Source organism: Folsomia candida, unplaced genomic scaffold (genome assembly GCF_002217175.1).
Source record: "Folsomia candida strain VU population unplaced genomic scaffold, ASM221717v1 Fcan01_Sc002, whole genome shotgun sequence".
In the NCBI taxonomy this organism is placed as follows: Eukaryota; Metazoa; Arthropoda; class Collembola; order Entomobryomorpha; family Isotomidae; genus Folsomia; species Folsomia candida.
The window spans coordinates 10,436,277-10,453,013 of NW_019091194.1; the positions used below are offsets into that span (position 1 = coordinate 10,436,277).

The 16,737-nt window shown below is 38.1% G+C and overlaps 5 protein-coding genes across 9 annotated transcripts; all 5 read right to left on the bottom strand.

The window, feature by feature from the left end:
- Window positions 1-496: 496 nt before the first annotated feature.
- Window positions 497-5,462, bottom strand: LOC110843578 (zinc finger protein ZPR1). Of its 3 annotated transcripts, none has more exons than XM_022089545.2 (8): window positions 5,304-5,462; window positions 5,112-5,223; window positions 4,607-5,017; window positions 4,044-4,502; window positions 3,166-3,250; window positions 1,759-1,940; window positions 1,003-1,024; window positions 497-929 (listed from the first exon to the last, which is right to left on the bottom strand). In XM_022089545.2, the coding sequence occupies exons 1-8, from the start codon at window positions 5,411-5,413 to the stop codon at window positions 742-744; spliced, it is 1,569 nt and encodes a 522-aa protein (XP_021945237.2). In that variant the 5' UTR covers window positions 5,414-5,462; the 3' UTR covers window positions 497-741. The 3 variants fall into 3 exon arrangements, with proteins under 3 accessions (XP_021945237.2, XP_021945238.2, XP_035704705.1); XM_022089546.2 differs by having other exon boundaries at window positions 5,112-5,220; window positions 5,304-5,453; XM_035848812.1 differs by having other exon boundaries at window positions 5,112-5,241; window positions 5,304-5,451.
- Window positions 5,463-5,563: 101 nt separating this feature from the next.
- On the bottom strand, window positions 5,564-7,473 carry LOC110843579 (carboxypeptidase B). The gene is made up of 8 exons (XM_022089547.2): window positions 7,314-7,473; window positions 6,953-7,250; window positions 6,727-6,883; window positions 6,600-6,655; window positions 6,370-6,542; window positions 6,127-6,298; window positions 5,900-6,047; window positions 5,564-5,831 (listed from the first exon to the last, which is right to left on the bottom strand). The coding sequence occupies exons 1-8, from the start codon at window positions 7,394-7,396 to the stop codon at window positions 5,641-5,643; spliced, it is 1,278 nt and encodes a 425-aa protein (XP_021945239.1). The 5' UTR covers window positions 7,397-7,473; the 3' UTR covers window positions 5,564-5,640.
- A 182-nt stretch (window positions 7,474-7,655) lies between these two features.
- On the bottom strand, window positions 7,656-10,100 carry LOC110844784 (baeyer-Villiger monooxygenase). The gene is made up of 10 exons (XM_022091072.2): window positions 9,901-10,100; window positions 9,658-9,830; window positions 9,404-9,596; window positions 9,197-9,336; window positions 9,061-9,124; window positions 8,878-8,988; window positions 8,758-8,813; window positions 8,443-8,702; window positions 8,205-8,345; window positions 7,656-8,083 (listed from the first exon to the last, which is right to left on the bottom strand). The coding sequence occupies exons 1-10, from the start codon at window positions 9,954-9,956 to the stop codon at window positions 7,790-7,792; spliced, it is 1,488 nt and encodes a 495-aa protein (XP_021946764.1). The 5' UTR covers window positions 9,957-10,100; the 3' UTR covers window positions 7,656-7,789.
- A 71-nt stretch (window positions 10,101-10,171) lies between these two features.
- On the bottom strand, window positions 10,172-13,614 carry LOC110843398 (vitamin D3 hydroxylase-associated protein). Of its 3 annotated transcripts, none has more exons than XR_004834191.1 (8): window positions 13,323-13,614; window positions 12,965-13,213; window positions 12,399-12,861; window positions 12,210-12,337; window positions 11,625-12,123; window positions 11,432-11,544; window positions 11,141-11,356; window positions 10,172-10,665 (listed from the first exon to the last, which is right to left on the bottom strand). XR_004834191.1 is itself a non-coding variant. In XM_035848811.1 (7 exons), the coding sequence occupies exons 1-7, from the start codon at window positions 13,422-13,424 to the stop codon at window positions 11,240-11,242; spliced, it is 1,671 nt and encodes a 556-aa protein (XP_035704704.1). In that variant the 5' UTR covers window positions 13,425-13,614; the 3' UTR covers window positions 10,172-11,239. The 3 variants fall into 3 exon arrangements, 1 of the variants encoding a protein (XP_035704704.1); XR_004834189.1 differs by having other exon boundaries at window positions 11,034-11,356; XM_035848811.1 differs by having other exon boundaries at window positions 10,172-11,356.
- Window positions 13,615-13,954: 340 nt separating this feature from the next.
- On the bottom strand, window positions 13,955-16,727 carry LOC118434346. The gene is made up of 3 exons (XM_035847632.1): window positions 15,399-16,727; window positions 15,113-15,317; window positions 13,955-15,044 (listed from the first exon to the last, which is right to left on the bottom strand). Exons 1-3 carry the CDS (start codon window positions 15,550-15,552, stop codon window positions 13,955-13,957), a joined length of 1,449 nt encoding a protein of 482 aa, XP_035703525.1. The 5' UTR covers window positions 15,553-16,727.
- Window positions 16,728-16,737: the final 10 nt, after the last annotated feature.

Consider the following 16,737-nt stretch of genomic DNA (forward strand, 5'->3'; position numbering starts at 1 on the left):
TGCGTGTATCCTTGTTAAAGTCTTCCTCCTCCCAAGTCTGTACGTCTTTTCTGTTGTGGGACTAATTTAATCTGATGTATGCATTTTGTATAGCGCTTTACACCCCTTTCTTACTTGCCCAAGTGTGTGTGTGGTATGGCAAAGTTTGGCCAGAGGGTGGTGTCGCAGCAGATACAGCTCGGCTCACTTTCATACTTCTAATACGTGTACAAGTTTATCTAAGAACGTGAGAACGCAACGAACGACGACACCGCCCGTCATCCGTCTATTTTTTCACGGACGCTTAACCTAAGGTTCCTTTCATTCATTGGAACCACTTACCATAATTTTCCTGCTGCCAGGATGAAATCAATACTGTCATCCTTTGTTTCATCAAGTTTCGGAAGGCTTAAATATATGGCACATACTACTGCTGCCAAATGTTGATAATGTTGGTTTCGGCAAGAACAAACATGTTCATAAATATGCAACATTGAGTTGGTGTAATACGAATATCTACTGTTCTGAAAGTACCACAGTTTTATTATAAGCTTTAATGGGAGCAACACAATAGTATGCATACTTTTATATTGTAGTTTTTGATAGTAGACTTTCTGCAAAATTCGCTTATTTAAAGCCAAAAAAAATCATGAAAATGATGTCAAAAAATTTACATTTTTGTGGCACACAAGGCCAAAATCCGTCTGGGAAAAAGGGAAAAGTTAATTCTCTTGAAAAGTGAAGAAACGGCGACAATATTTTTTATTTGTCGTCTCCAGACCCCGCATTTTTTTCACCGCATGGGAGACAAGGTTCTGAAGATTGTGCTTTTTCTGCAGAATCTCCAGTGGGCTGAGGAGCAGCATACTCTTCGGTATTGATGTCATTCAGTCCGAGCTCTTCATTTTGCTCAAAAGTTCTTTCGTAGTCCACAACCTCCATGTTTGGATCTGCAGGCATCGTAATAGGCAAAGTAAAATATGAATATGCATATGTAGGTGAATAAAAAAAGCTATCTCTTACCATCATCCGGGGCATAGATGTTCTGGAAAGAAACGCATTTCATTACTTTTCTCCGTTTTTATAACCGTCTAACCTTTTAGCACTTTCACTTTCCGGCAAGCAAGCCAAAGGAGCCAAGACAAGCCAGCATCATATTGTACATGGCTTGCAGCAGAATAGCGGGGGTAGCAGTGAAATGGAAACGGCAAGTTCAAAATCCAAGCCAAAAGAAGGATCGTAAAACTTGACAGCCAACAAGCAACCCAACAACAATTTCATTTTCACCAACCCCAAAGAACGAACCACACAGAAATAAGCCGAGTAAGCAAGTCGATACCGCAACCATTTCATTTCATTGCAGAACATTTCAACTATTTGCAACGAACCGACACCACAACATAACAACTGGAAGTAAATTGCAAAGTGCAAATTCAACAACTTTCTCTGAATTTCACACCAACACATCCGTCCGAACCACCCTTGTCGTCGTTGTTGTACAATAATCAACTACTATATTACTACGAACACTCCAAACATGCATACTCTGGGTTTATATTGCTCATAGTCGAGGCAGGAAATCATGTCGAATTATGTCAAGGAATTTACCATTTGCATAACATGAAAGCAGTCTACGAGCCAAAAGCAATAAGATACTTCACAGCTAATGCGAGATAGTTTAGACTCCAGAGATCAATATCAAAGTGGTGAGCAGAGTAAGAATTCACTTAAGTAAAACTAAGGAGACGAGGAGGAGAAGAAGGGGGATGACTGGCTAACCTGGAGGTAAGAATTCCCCGCAGGGTCATCAAGAATAACAGTGAAAGGCACTTGAGCTGAAATCAACTGATCCAATTTTTGGCAAAACTCGTCCATTTTCTTTTGCATCTCGGGCCCAGCACTGTCACCGCTGATTAACGGGTTCTCCTCTTGTAGTCGCTCTTTCATACTGCAAAGTAGACCTGGAAGCAAAGAACACAAAACAGTTTCAATTACAATACCCTCCTCCAGCTAAAATAAAACCAAGTACACAAAACTGCAATATTGGGAACCACTCTTTTGCCACCACCTTTTGAGGTTGCTTCATAATGATGGCACTTTCACTACGTTCTCACGCCAAAAGCCCAATATAGCATCCATCATTCCACTATCTTCATTCCGCCATCCGATGAGTTTGATTCATACTTGCAAAGCATAACTATAGTGTCCCATCGACATTGCCTTGGCAAGCTACTGTCCTATCACAAGCTGTGTAAGGATAGACTATCGAGGGAAGCCTTTGAAATTCGCTTTCACCAACCACTTTGTGTGCTATGTACAACAGGATGGTGTTATATTAAGAAATGTACGTGCAAATGAGGGAAATCGGTTTTCCTTTTCAAACTGAATGCAGAGTCTCAGCAGCCCAGAAGAGAAGAGACCTTCCGAGGGTGGGGAAGGAGTGTAATAATTTGAGAAACTCGACACCAGCAGCAGAGGAGTGAGGAAGAGATAAGTTCATCTTCGCATCATATCCGAGTAATACGAGAATAATACAAGAAGTAAACTTTCCCTGCCTCATTCATCCTCCAAATTTCTGGTCTTCTTCATCATCATCACTATACGTAGTGGTAACATGGATATGATGATGATGATGATCATCATCACCCATCCAACCAACCAACTACCATCCCATCATCAACAACAAACACAATGAAAATTACTTACACTTGGGATCCAAGAAGATAAATCTCTCTCTCGTCGGGTAAATAGCAGTATGATCAATGAATGTTAGCATATATATGTGTGTGAATGAAGTGCAGAGGGAGTGAGAATAACTATGTATGTACAACAACTACCAAACCAAAGACTCTAATGCAGCAACTATACAAAATAATAATAATAATAATGGGGAAGTAGAATGGAAAAGCAATCGAGACGGAGAACAGACTCTGGAAATAGAGGAGGAAGTAGAGAGGGAGAGGCTGTAGCATAACGGAGGAGAGAGTGTCACTGACTTGAGGAACTAAACAACACTCATAAAATGAATGGGAGTGAAAGTAAGTGAAAGCTGGTAGATTTAGGCAATAAGAGAAAATTTATATGCAATGTATTCTGCACCATCCACGACATACACAAACATACACCGCAGTAGTACAAATGGTAGTACGGAAATATACGTGGTGCTCTGGTAATGGTTAAACTTGCCTTCCAAGGTGGTGAACTTTCCTCCAAGGATTCCTCCACCAACTTCGAAATCCAGTTCTGGAATTTCCAGACTCGCTGTTTCAGACTGTGGAGAAAATACATCATAATTAATTATCATTTTGAGTTCTGGTTTCGGTTTCAGAGGTTGAGTAAGTGTGGCCTGCCATTATAAATACAACATATTTTTGGTAACACGAAAACCAGGTTGGTTGTTTGTATGCGAACATGAAATCTGCAAGAATATTTTAACAATTTGCATGCGTTTCACAATGCTCAGTGATTTCAAATCACTAAACCGGATAATACAACTGTGTTGGCTTTCTAAGCATAACTGATTAACACAATTATTGTACAGTACTGCAACAAAAGGATAAGAGGCATGCAAAACCAAGTTGTGAAAAGGAAAGTAAAAGTAAAAATTCTATTTGCACAGATATCTCATTAAATGTTACTCAACAGATCCAGCCAGACTCGCCTTTGACTTAAGCTAGGAAGAAAGAAAGTGACTTTTTATTATTGCAGAAGAAGAGAAATAGTTGGAGTGGAATAAACTCTGCATGCTTGCCGCTTGACTCCAATATAGAGTTCTGCAAGTTCTGGTTGATGCTGCGCTGCTGTTGCATTGCACTTTACATTTTCTGAAGGAAATCCTCCCTTCTAGGCACGTCAGTCAGTGGAGAGAGAGAGAGAGAGAGAGAGAGAAATAAATAAATTCTCTGGGGGGAAGATTTCTTTCCCCCTCTCTTAGTCCTACACCAACTACTACAACGCCTACTCCTGCTACTACTACTATTTTTGGCCTAGTAGCTTTGTTGAGAAATTGGATGGAAGGAAATGGAATGTATAATTGAATGAAATAAGTTTCCACTTCCACTTGCCTTGAGAACATCTCGACATAAATCATCCACACCGGTAACTTTAAGTCCTATCCTGCGACCTTTCGCCTCTATCGCACTACCACTCTTCACTTCATTTGTTCTATAACCACAATTTTCACAGTCTGTTGCCATGATCACAACTTCTTTGAAATGAGGGATTTTTGTCAACTTCATCCTTGTCGTACTGCTTCTGCCACAAGAGTTGCAAGGGGTGTGGAACTGATGGACCTCGTCGGTCAGGTCCCCAACGCTTTCACCAGCAACTGCACCTGCACCATCATCATCACCGCCGCCTTCACAACTGGTTTCATTTTGCGTCATCTCTGGGAAATATCCAACGGAATGATTCTCTTCTGATGTTCTCTCAAACTGTGTCATTTGCAATCTGGGATCCTTGTGCCCAGGAAGAATGGATGGAGGTGGTGAAATGAAACTCTGACCACTAATGTCTCTAAGTTTCTGTAACCAAAATCAAAATGAATGATATTACTTTCAAAGTGTAAAGTAATGGCAAGGAAAAGTAGATAGTTTAAGTTGAAATTAAATCTAAATCCCAGTTTTACCAGGCTGAAAGGAATTGTAAGTGCTTGTGCGTCTCGAATGCGTTCCAAGAATTTCTGAATTTTTTCATAATCTTCCGGATGTTCCTCCTTTCTTCTGGCTTGATCTTGATCCAATCCATTATACACTCTGTCCAATATTCCTTCAAGTGTCGTGATTTCTCCTTTCTGTGTCTTTCCAGGAATTTCTAAATCTAACTCGGGTATCGAAATGGAAGCATAATCCGACTTGATTACTTGGCGATTTATGTCAACAGATTCTTCAACTCGGAGGTTCCATTCAATTCCGTGGTCTAAAATATCCCCAGCTGACTGAATTTCGTTGTTCGAATAGTGACAATGCGGACAGGAGAATGAAGAGAGGATAACTTCTTTGTAGAATGGTATTTTAGCCAAGAGCAGTTTGGTCGTACCCTAAAATCATTCATATGCAAATTTTCCTTATTACAAATTGTTCAAAAAGTGTGTATTTAGTTTACAATCAATATAGAGTAATTTAATATAGTACATTTTCTCCGCAGTTCACGCAATAACTTTCCACCTCCGTCGTTTCGTTCGCTTCGTCATCAGCACTTATGGGTTTAAAAAACTGGTCCGTTTTCTTTGATGAGGACATCCTACTTAATTTGTAATTAATCCTGAAAATTACTTCCTAATTTACGATGTTTAAAAGTAAGTATATTAGTATGCTGCACCTTACCTGCTATCAACGGAAGTACAAGAAACCACAAGGACTTGAAAAATTACAAATAAACTTTGCACTTGTCGATATTCCACCACAATCTTTTTATTTTGTGAAATGTGGAACATCTGCAGCTAAAAAAAACAGCGAGCACATTCGAGAACTTTCCCGGGTCGGAGTTGCACGTGTATCAGTACACCCTGAACCCACGCTTCACTTTTGCATGAAAAATATGCATGCAAATTAATTATGAAGTATTTAGGTATTTAAAAATGACATTCGCTTGAAATTAATTTATTGAATCCGAATTTGGCAAAATGACAATAATTTCAATAATTTGTAATAAATGATTTAGTTATTTTTGTCCCGTGATTATGAATCGGGAGACAGCTTGAATAGCTGCGAACGTTTCTTGAGCACATGGGATAATTTGATCAGGAGGGAGGACAAACCCGTATCGACCGGTATCTCTGACCTCGACGGTCTGACTGTAGCGAAAAATCCCAGAGCCGTACGCCCAGTCGTCACTTCCCCCACTTCCAGGAGCTATCAAATAAACCGTTAAAGTTGTAAGTGACGTATTCCTCCGATTTATTGTAAAATTAAAAACTCACTCAACAATTCGGTGACGCTGCCAACATCATACCGTGTCCCGTGAATGGAAGTAAGCGCACTTGCGCCTACGTTACCAAATTGGATTAATTCTTCGTACGTTGGGGGCAAGTCGTACGTCCATCCCCACGGGACTAACCACATTTGGGCCTCAAATGAATTAATTAATTAAAAAATAACCAATCTCCCCAACAATATTTTCATTCCTTTTATCTTAACTTTTTTATACATAGCTGTGAACTGCAAAATAAGCCACCCAGTTTACTCCTTGTTCCAATTTCCGTTCGACAAATTCCTTAATGCCACGTGTTTCTGGTTCCGACCAAGGTTCCGGTCCTCTGTAGATATCGGAACATTTGTCTCCAGAACTTCCAGGACCACCCCATTCAACCTCAAAATTTCTGAAACGATAAATTGTACGAGATTTTTATTTCTCGTTTCAATCTTTCAATGTTAAGCTTAATTATGAAACCTGTTTGGATCAACTCCCATGCAACCCACTGGAGAATTCTGATTAGACCTTGTTTTCCTCCAGAGTCGTTGGTTCGTGCGAGTAAATTCATACCCATCAGGATTGGCGATTGGAGTAATGTAAATGTCCAAGCCATCTAAGATATCTTGGTTTTCTGCTTGATTTTCCAGGAGCTATTACATCAAATTGAATGTTAAATGAAAAATTTATCAAAAGAACATGAAAAATACCTCTCGCATAAACCAGGTCACTATGGCTGGACTAATCCACTCCCTGGCATGCATTCCTATTCACAAAATAAAAGTTTATGCATGGATTAAATTTGTCACACCTAATTTGTAATCCCACTTAAGGTACCTCCATCCATGAAAAATGCAGGTTTCACTTTTCCAGATGTGTCGTTTCTTCCTATTTTGATTATATTCAAAGGTCGACCTTCAGTACTAACTCCATAGTTCTCCACTGTGGCCAGGTCAGGATAGTCGGCAGCCAAACGATCCACAAAGGTCATAATCTTTTAATCATAAAATAATTGGTTACAGGAGCCATAGGTCATTGTGATCATTTTCAATGACCTCGTTACCGTGTCGTATCTGTGATAAACATCCCAGGTCATTTCGTCATCTTGTTGGATCCCAATAACGCTTCTTGCTTGTTCTGAAATGAGCTCTCCAACGTCCGGAATTGAGACTTCGTGCTCAATGCCATGCTCCTTGAGGTACAACTTCACAGAAGAAAGGTGCTGTTGTGGAACATAAATGTCCACCGGATGCTTTGTGGATGGTTCAAGCCAAAAATCAACTTTGAAGTTCAACGTCTCGAGAATGCTGATGGCTTTAAGCTGGGCCGGTGTTGAAAGTTTTACTCGAAGGAGTTGGGCTCTGTAATAAAATTATGGTTAGTTTCATAGACGCAAATTACGACTAACAATTAGTCGTTCTTACCCTTCATAGCTCTCTAGGTTTTCAGCTGCGGCTGTGTAAACTGCTGCTAACGCGAGTAGCAGCATTAAATACTTGGAAGACATGATTAAATGTGTACTGATTCAAATGTTTCTAATTACTGACCAGATCACCAGACCTTAATTTTGGTTTATTTGTTGAGTCTAAATAGGTGTCAGTGGGCATGATCGATTATCCACTAATTGGAGGTGAACCTAATCTCGTGGTAAATTTCGACCAACTTGGAAAAATCCACGCGTTAATCCCAGAACTTACATAAAAGCTCGTGCTGATATGCATTCACGCCACTGAGAGATCAACACATTAAACAAACGACTTTTGATATCAGCGTTACAAAGTTAAATGCAATTATTATTTATTTCCAGAATATTTGCAACAAACATAAGTACACTTGATTGATATGACAGTAAAACTGTCCAGATACACTGTTTTATATTATTTACGTAAGTACGTATGAGCTAGTTGAAAATGAAATGATTAAAATTAGGAGAACGTGTTTTCCGCCAGTATCCAAATCCAGTATCTGGAACCAAACCTGTAACAACGCCTCGATGATCTTTCCAATAAGAACCACAATCTTCCGACCACACCGTGTTTTGAACTTGTGACAAAACCCTTTCCATGTGCTGCTTCTCTGCATTTTCGTCGACGGTGACGACGGAACTATTCCGATTGATCACTTCTTGCAAAACTTTAGCTATCCAATTGACTTGACATTCAATGGAGAAAATGGCTGATGTATGCCCAAGTGCCTGCAAATGAAAAAAAAATGCTTATCAGGGTTGAATGCCAGAAGGGGGGATGTGAAACATTACAAAATAAGATAAGGATTGAAGGTTTACATATCTATGTGGATAATAACATTTGACTCACAGAATTGGGTCCGATGACGAAAAAACAGTTTGGGAGAGTGGAACTTGTCATTCCCAGATACGACGAGGGTCCCTCGGACTTCCACAACTTCATTATGTTCACAGAATCCTTTCCAATAATTTCCAAAGGGCTGAAAAATTCCTGAAATTATATATGTAAATTGGTGGCTTTAATTATATTAATCGCAAGAGTTAAATATATTTGTTTAAACAAACGGACTATTCTAATGAAAATTTACCTGGACTTTAAACCCGGTTGCTAATATTAAGACGTCAATATTTTCTTCATGACCGTCATCAGTAACGATGGATCGAGGATTCACTTTAGTAATTTTGCTCGTAATGATGTTGACATTGGGTTGGCTCAACGAATTGTAATACTCATCCGATGGAGTTATCCTTTTGCAACCAATGCTGTATTTTGGAATCAATTCATGTTGCAATTTCTCGTCGTCTCTTTTGAATTCCTTCTTCAAGTAGTTTTTGCCAAGCCGTTCTCCTAAAATAAGTATTGTTTGTGTTAAGTGTTTCACGAAAATAACACAATTTCTTACCAAGTTTACTCAGGGTCGACTCCTTCATATAAATAGCATGTGACATCTCGTAAAACCTATTTTTTATATAATTTTTTATCTCCAATTAAATTCGTGTCAAAAAATCATACAAAAACCAACCAAAACAATGTCGATCGAAACGTCTTTTGAAGTCCAGGTATGTGTGCAAATGCCCACTGCGCCCAGTTTGGGAAGCTAAATTGCATACGGGGAACTACCCAAGGTGGACGTCTAATAAAATGTTTTTTATTATTTTTTAATTCTCCGTATACTAAATTATAAATTACAGATGGAAGTATGTACCGTTGATAAACAGTCAAAGTGTTGACATTGTCCACAATTTTTGGTATTATTTGTATCGCACTAGCTAAGAACAAAATGAATCATATGAAATACTTATTTAAATGAACCACGCGTCATTACTATTTATGTAAATGACCTCCAGTTCCTACAATGGCAACCTTTTTATTCTTCAACTTGATTTTGTTATCCCAAAGTGCTGAATGCATTTTTGGTCCTTTGAAAGCATCAAATTCAGCAGGAATGTGTGGTGCTCTTAATCCACCTAGGCATGATATCCTACAAGCGCTCAGATTTAATGGGAAATTCATAACTAATCAATTTCAATGTCAAAGGATATTCTTACATAATGTCAAAAATGTACTCCTTCTCAAGGCCCTTATTCTGGGTAAGGACTCTCCATTTTGAAATCTTTTCATCCCAAACACAATTCTTGACTTGATGTTTAAACTTGATTTTCTTGTACAAATCGTGTTTTCTTGCAACAGATTTCAAGTACTCGAGGATCTCAGATTGTGAGGAGAACGATTCGGACCAATCTAAAAATGACAATGAATAGAAGTAAAATCAATGTCGTCGTTGTAAATTTATTTGCATTACTCGGATTGGGTTCGAAAGAAAATGAGTAGAAATGACTTGGAACGTCGCAGGCACATCCCGGATAAGTATTTACCAACCACACTCCACCCACGTCATGTCTTTCATCAAATATGACGTAGTCGTGAATTCCTAATTGATTTTGAAGCTGAATTCCAGTGCACATGCCTGCGATACTGAAATGAATAAAGGACTGCTAATATATCTGCATATTATTAATTAGTACGTTTCACATTGTTTATTTACCCAGCCCCAACGATTCCAATCTTGAGACGACCCTCATTGCTTTCATTTTGTGACATTTTAGAAAGTTTTTATGAAAACAGATTGAAAACTGACTTTGCAGTGGGTTAACTGATCACCAATTAAAAATAATGACAAAATGGGATCGGATTTATATACAGGAGTTATTGATGTTGCATTTCACTTAAAGTATGTATTCTCAAGTGGATGAAGCCAAATAGATTGCACCAATAAATGCTGTATTTTTCAATTGCATGTCATCACGAGAGCAGGGTCAATGTCAACTATACTTATTTATTTATATCCTTCACATGAATATCTCCGCACTGGGCAAAAGGACATTTATGTATTACCCAACATTATTTTGTTGGTTGACGAGTGCAACAAAATGGATATTAACTCAAACAAGCTGAATCATTGTCGATTTTTAGCCGAAGCAATATGGCTTATGAAAATATTTCCGTCTGTCCCTACCGCAGAATTAGAGGAGTAATACTATAGGTCCCTACATACATACATATAAATTGCAATACCTCACGTGAAATTTGTCTTGCCTGAGACTTTATACGTTGCTAAAAATTGTAGATTAGGAGTCAATCTGTTAAGGATACTCATTCTCATCAGTCCACTACGTAGTTGACCAGTGAAAACTAAAAAGTTAGTTCCACATCAGATCTAAATATGTACATACACTAATAATAAAATCATATTATGATTATTTTATGTGTACAAAATTGGTAGTTGTTGGGTTGGGGAGTAGGAGGAAATCTGATAACCAATGTCGGTGGGTTGGGAAAATAGTAAGGAGGAATACGTATGACCTTTGCAATGCCAGATCTTGACGCTCTGTTGCAGGTCTATACGAGTGAGTGTAGAAAAAGTGAAGGAGGATGGTCCATGGTTATGATAAAGCAACTATCTGGGATGAAGAATATGCAAAAATTATGAAGATCCGAGCAAAATTGGATTTTTGGTGAATTTTTTCGTATGGCTAGTTTAGCATCGGGCACGCCTTCAAAGGGGTGTGGCGGGCGCACTGGGGCTCATGGACCCTAATCCGTCTTCACTTTTTCTACACTCGTATAGACCAGCAACATATCCAAGGGCATCAAGATCTGGCATTGCAAAGGTCGTACGTATTCCTCCTAAGCAGATGATTATCTCATGGGAATAAAATTGTTGCACAACTGGAGTAAGTAATTAATTAGGACTGTTTCTAGAAATCTAATCTGGGAAGACTTACTTTAGTCATAAAACTATAGATCTTTTTCTAACATTTTTTTCTACTTTCAACGAAAATTTCGTTACGAAATACTGAAGGTTTAACTGCCGATGATCCGATTCACTCCATACGCGTTGTCTGGTCTAATTCCTTCAACACTCGCAGCACTCGTTCTTCATCGTAAGGCTTTCCCACAATCTGAACTCCAATATTGCACCCAATTGATTCTTGCTTGTACTGAAAATTGCAACATTATTTTTGCACAATCGCACTAATACTAGCTTCATCTTAAAAAGAAATAACATTTGATACCTGAGTCAAGATTGAATCAGTTGTTGGCCAATGCTGACCAGATTCTTTTCCAAATTTTGTAACTCCTGCACAAAAATTTACTAAATTCCATATGTACGAGTATAGCATTGCATCTGCGTAAATTCAAATATTTCCATCTTCAAAAAATGTATTAAATAAATAGCAATTAATATTGAATGCTCGATTTGCATACATTGCAACTTCATTGACACTGGTGCCATTGCATGCGCAGATATAGCACAAAATGGGAAAACTGGGCAGAGCAACAAATCTAAATTTTCCATCTTTTCCAACAGTTCTTTTGTGAATGCTTCTTTTTCCAATTCTGGAAATTCTGCGATTTCTTGACCAAATTCAGATTTGATGTCCAATTTTCGGCAGACATACACAATCGTACGAAATACTCGACGATAGAGTGGTAAGAAAAGCAACGTTTTCCTGAGCTCGCTTACACATTCACTAATTGCATCGTTTTTAGTATTTTTAAGGAAAGATTTTGCCATCGTGTCATCTGTCATCATGCTAAACCAGAGTCTACTGTGATCAGGCATTTCAAATGGGGTTAGCGTATGACCAAGTTTTTCTAAATGAGACTTTGCTTCCATAATGACCAACGGGATGTCACCAACGGGAGACAGTTTTGTGAATTGGGTAAAGTATCCAATTCGTAGTGGCTTCCTTGTTGAGAATTTCTATAATTAATATACAAGCAAAAATGTAAAATTTTGTGGATTAGTATATGATACAGAGGATGAGTGAAATAATAATATGTGTATACTTCTAAATCCCACGGAATTTTTGGAACTCGGGGGTCCAAAGGGAATTCGTTATGATAGTTGAAAACTAGTTGATAAATGTATCCGAGATCTTCTGATCGCTTTGTCAAAATACCGGGAACGGTCGTCACTGCATGGGTAAAGATTTGCATGTAAGTAAGCCGACATTTTTGTTTACATGAGCATCTTACAATTAGGTGAACAATGCAAACATCCCGAGTCACTAATCCGGTTAAAAGTTGCCCTCATCGTTGAAAGACCACAACAATGCGCTGGGATCCTTAAAGATCCCCCACTGTCTGTTCCAATCCCAAAGTGACATCCTCCAGCGCCCACGAGTGCAGCAGTGCCACTGCTTGACCCTCCAGGACCTAACCTCTTGTTCAATGGGTTCAAGGTCTGTCCGAATATCGGGTTATCTGAACCAATCGACAGGCATGATTGTGGCAGATTAGTTCGACAGAAAGCGATGGCGCCCAGATTTTCTATAATCTGAACCAATACTGCAGATTCTTTGGCAGGTTTAAAAAGTAGTCTGGAAAGTCCACAGGACGAGTCCATTCCAATCACTGCAGTATCATCTTTCACACAAAATGGAATTCCGTGCAGGGGGCCCTTAATGTTTTCTAATTTGTCCAATTCTTTAGCCTTCTCCTGGATTGGGGTAGGAAGAATGCATATGTGTATTCAGAGGAATATACATATTTACATACATACATAGATGTAAAGAATTTTATGACTATTGTTACTAAATTACCATTGCAGCTGGCACAAATTCAGTGATACAATTCAACTCATCTTGAACTTGTAAAGATTTTGCAATAAACGATTTCAAGACGTATTCGGAGGTGACCTGTCGAGTTTCCAGTTTGTGTCGAAGCTCAGAAAAGGAGAGCTGTAGAATTTTATCATCTTCTTTCCCACTATATTGGTTTCTGAAATCATGAAACTGAATTTTACGCTCTGTTTGTTTCCTCTTCCTCAGCTCGGTAAACTTGTTCTTCTCCTGAATACATACAAACGTGTATATTTATTTAGATCAATGGTATAAATAATGATTTGTATCAATTTATGGGTGATAAGTATTTGACAATTTTATTATGTGATTTTATTACCTGCTCATTTTTGTAGAACTCGTGCAGTATATAAATTGACAAAAATGCCACGCCGAGACCAATACAACCACCCAAAATTTCCCAAGTAAATGTTCCCCACATTTAATTGTAGTACTTTTATTTAAAACTGAACGTTGAATAATGCACTTGGTGTCCAATCCTGACAAGACTCTCCGACTAAATGCGGCACAACAAAATGCATTGCAAAACTATTTATGGAGTAAGCATCATTTATCGTTTATCAATTCAATGTGTTTTTATTTAGCTACATATTAAACTTGTAGCTACATACTACTGCATGCATATGAGTTTGCTTGTGTACGTCTGCATAGTAATCAACGTGAATTTGAAGATGTGAGAATTCAAGGTTAACAAATGTGTCATACAACAAATGTATACATACATTTGTTAACAAATGTATGTAGGTTAACAAATGTATACATACATTTTTTATACGATGGTAAGAATGGCGTTTTTTATCAGTGTTTTTATGACTTTTCAAGACAGAGTTACATATTTACAATTGATGTTGTGCATGCATGTGCATGCTATTAATAATATTAGTAGAGGACATATGTTGTGGTTTGTCTTGTTTTCTTATTTATCTACAACTTTTCACACTAAAAAGTTGGCTATTTCTTTAACATCTGTTGTTTCCTAAAAATAGCTTCAATGACCAATCCCAGCCCACCCAACACCCATCCTACCACAAGTATGATAAAAACCACCCAAACATTTCCTAATTGTAACGATTTTTCTACATTTTCTCCCATTTTCGAAAGCTGTACCAATCTCTCGTAAATCTTTGAGCCTTTATCTCGTAAAACCTTTTGTCTTCCAATCTCCTTGTAATAATTATTCACCTTTTTCTCCCACGTAGAATATACTCCCGTCTCATAGAGAGCTGCCGTAATTGGAGTGAAAGCATCCACAAAAATCGAATCCTTTTGAAACGCCATGGAGAGCGAGTTGAAATGTGCAGCTTGTTTGGTGTAGATTAAGGATTCCATGCTTGAAAAAAGGGTCTGTGTGGCCGAGACCGTCTGTTTGAAATATGGAAACCATCCAATGCAAGCTGTCCGTCGTTTGAGGAATGTTTCCCTCACACAATTTTCCGTCGAAGGTTCATGTCTCATTCGGTCTCGAATCTTGACCATTTCGGAAACTGTTGTAGTTGCAAAAAACATCTTTTCCACGACGCCTTGAGCATTTAATATGATTTGAAAGTCGTTCGTATCTGCTAATTCTTTGTAATTTGATGGCAGGATTTCAGGGCTTGGGAAAGTTAAGCGAGATTTTAACGTGCTTTTATACCCAGTTCCAATAATGATAGTGAAAATAAACCAAATTGTTAGTATGGATTTGATGCCTTCAACGTCATCCACACCTTGTTCTAAGATTACGGAATACGAAGTCATAAAAGATTTCACACAGGATTCCACTATGCTGAGAGATTGGGTTTTCTTGCTCGTTTCAGATTTCATAATAGTATGGATTCTTTTGAAAACGAGGATGAAAATGGAGATGATAAAGTACGAAAAAGCTGTCCAAATCCAAACTGGTAGCTGTAACGGTTCAAGAACTGCTGTCCATTTGAGTTCACGGATGGGCCATGCGGTTGCAAAAACCAAGTCAATCGTTCCAAATGTAGAGGCGTAATCAACGTATGCAGACCAAGATGCGTCATGACCCAGCATGAAACACCAGTCGTAGCCTTGTTCTCTGCAATGTCACATATTATTAATTCGAATATATTGAACGATTTAAAAATGGATTTGCTAAAACCCAACCTGTAATAAATCATTGCATACATCCCAGTCCATGTACCGTTCGGATGAAGTTCTCCATAATTCGGCCCATCCAGCACATTAGTCTCGAAGGTAAAATTGAACACTTTAGCTGCAAAGTTAATAATTTCATAATGTGTCCCCCAAACTTTTGCATTTTCGTGCTTATCATCCCATATTTTCAAAGTCCAGGGTGGGAACTCGCAACCTTATCAGCACATAAAATCATTGAATTGAAGGCAGAAAAAATTGAAATAAAAGTTACAAAAAGTATGACATCGGACAACACCTGCAATTCGGAAGTGTCTGCCACGTATATTTATGCCCATTTTTGGTTCAGACCTAAACTCCGTAATGGGGACGAGAATTTGTCTCGAATCGTTTCGGTTCAACCCAGATGGAATTGGATTCAAGTGACATGACCATTTTAAATCGGTACCCATTTAATAGTTTCAAAATTACGGGATCTCGAATAAATTTGTCATTTCCTGAAAATAAAATTAATCGGTCCCACCGCCTGTTTGCTGTCTCAGAATGTAAGTGATTTACGGCACAGTTTTTACTCTCTTCATCAAAGAGAAAGTATGCGACGGTGGAAGTGAAAAAATGGACGCGATGATGCCGTGGAGAAAGTCGTTCTGGAAGTAAAAGGACTGGGGCGATCTGATATGTAAATTCCCAGTCATGAAAATTTGTCTCAAATTGAGTAAAGTTTTGACAAATTATTCTTAGAGTGGATGGTTTATAGTGAGACGCGAGGTTGTAAGTAATTACTTTTTTAACTTTCTCAAAATGGGAAAATTTTATGCTCTGGGTTAGTAAACTGAAATTCAGGAGAATCAAAAGACATGAAAGAACCTGAGACTTCATTGTAACGTTTGACTTGCTAAAGTGAGACTGCGTAACATCAAAAAAGAACTTCTGACTGATGAAACCATCCAAATTATTTACTTTGACCGATCTGTTTTTCTTAATTAAATATTCAGTTTGATGATCTGACAAATAACAATAAAAGTTTTATATGTACCTAATAGCCCTCAATTGAATTTTATAAATGGTAGTTGAAACTCTGCGAGCTTAAACTGTATGCAATTCATGCCAGACATTGTGCAACGGCTTGGTCATTGCACAATTGCAAGTTAACTATGACATTCTTGTGAAAGTATAGTGTATATATATCTATATCATCGTCAAATCGTGTTAATACATGGTGAAGACGAACATGTTATGGACCATCAAGAATTTAAGGAGGACTTCTTATCACGGAAAACTTCAGATTCAAATATTCATGAAAATTTCCAAGAAAAACTACTGAATTATATGGGGACATGAAACCCACGTATTTCAAAGCTCGTTATTGTGTTGGCATGCATGTGAATAGTGTATACCGTTTTCATAGCCTAATTGATGGACATGTAACTAATTTAGAGTTTGTCCATGTTCGGTAACAATAAATTTTACCTGAGACAATTAGATCTGAAGCTGAAATGACACGCAAATGAAGGAAACATTTTAGGTTTCACATGAAAGATATAGACTTGGCACGTGGGGTACCATTTTTGATTTGGAAAAATTGCTCTGAGTACTCATTTAATTAGCGAATACCATGAATTACTTGTTAAAGTATC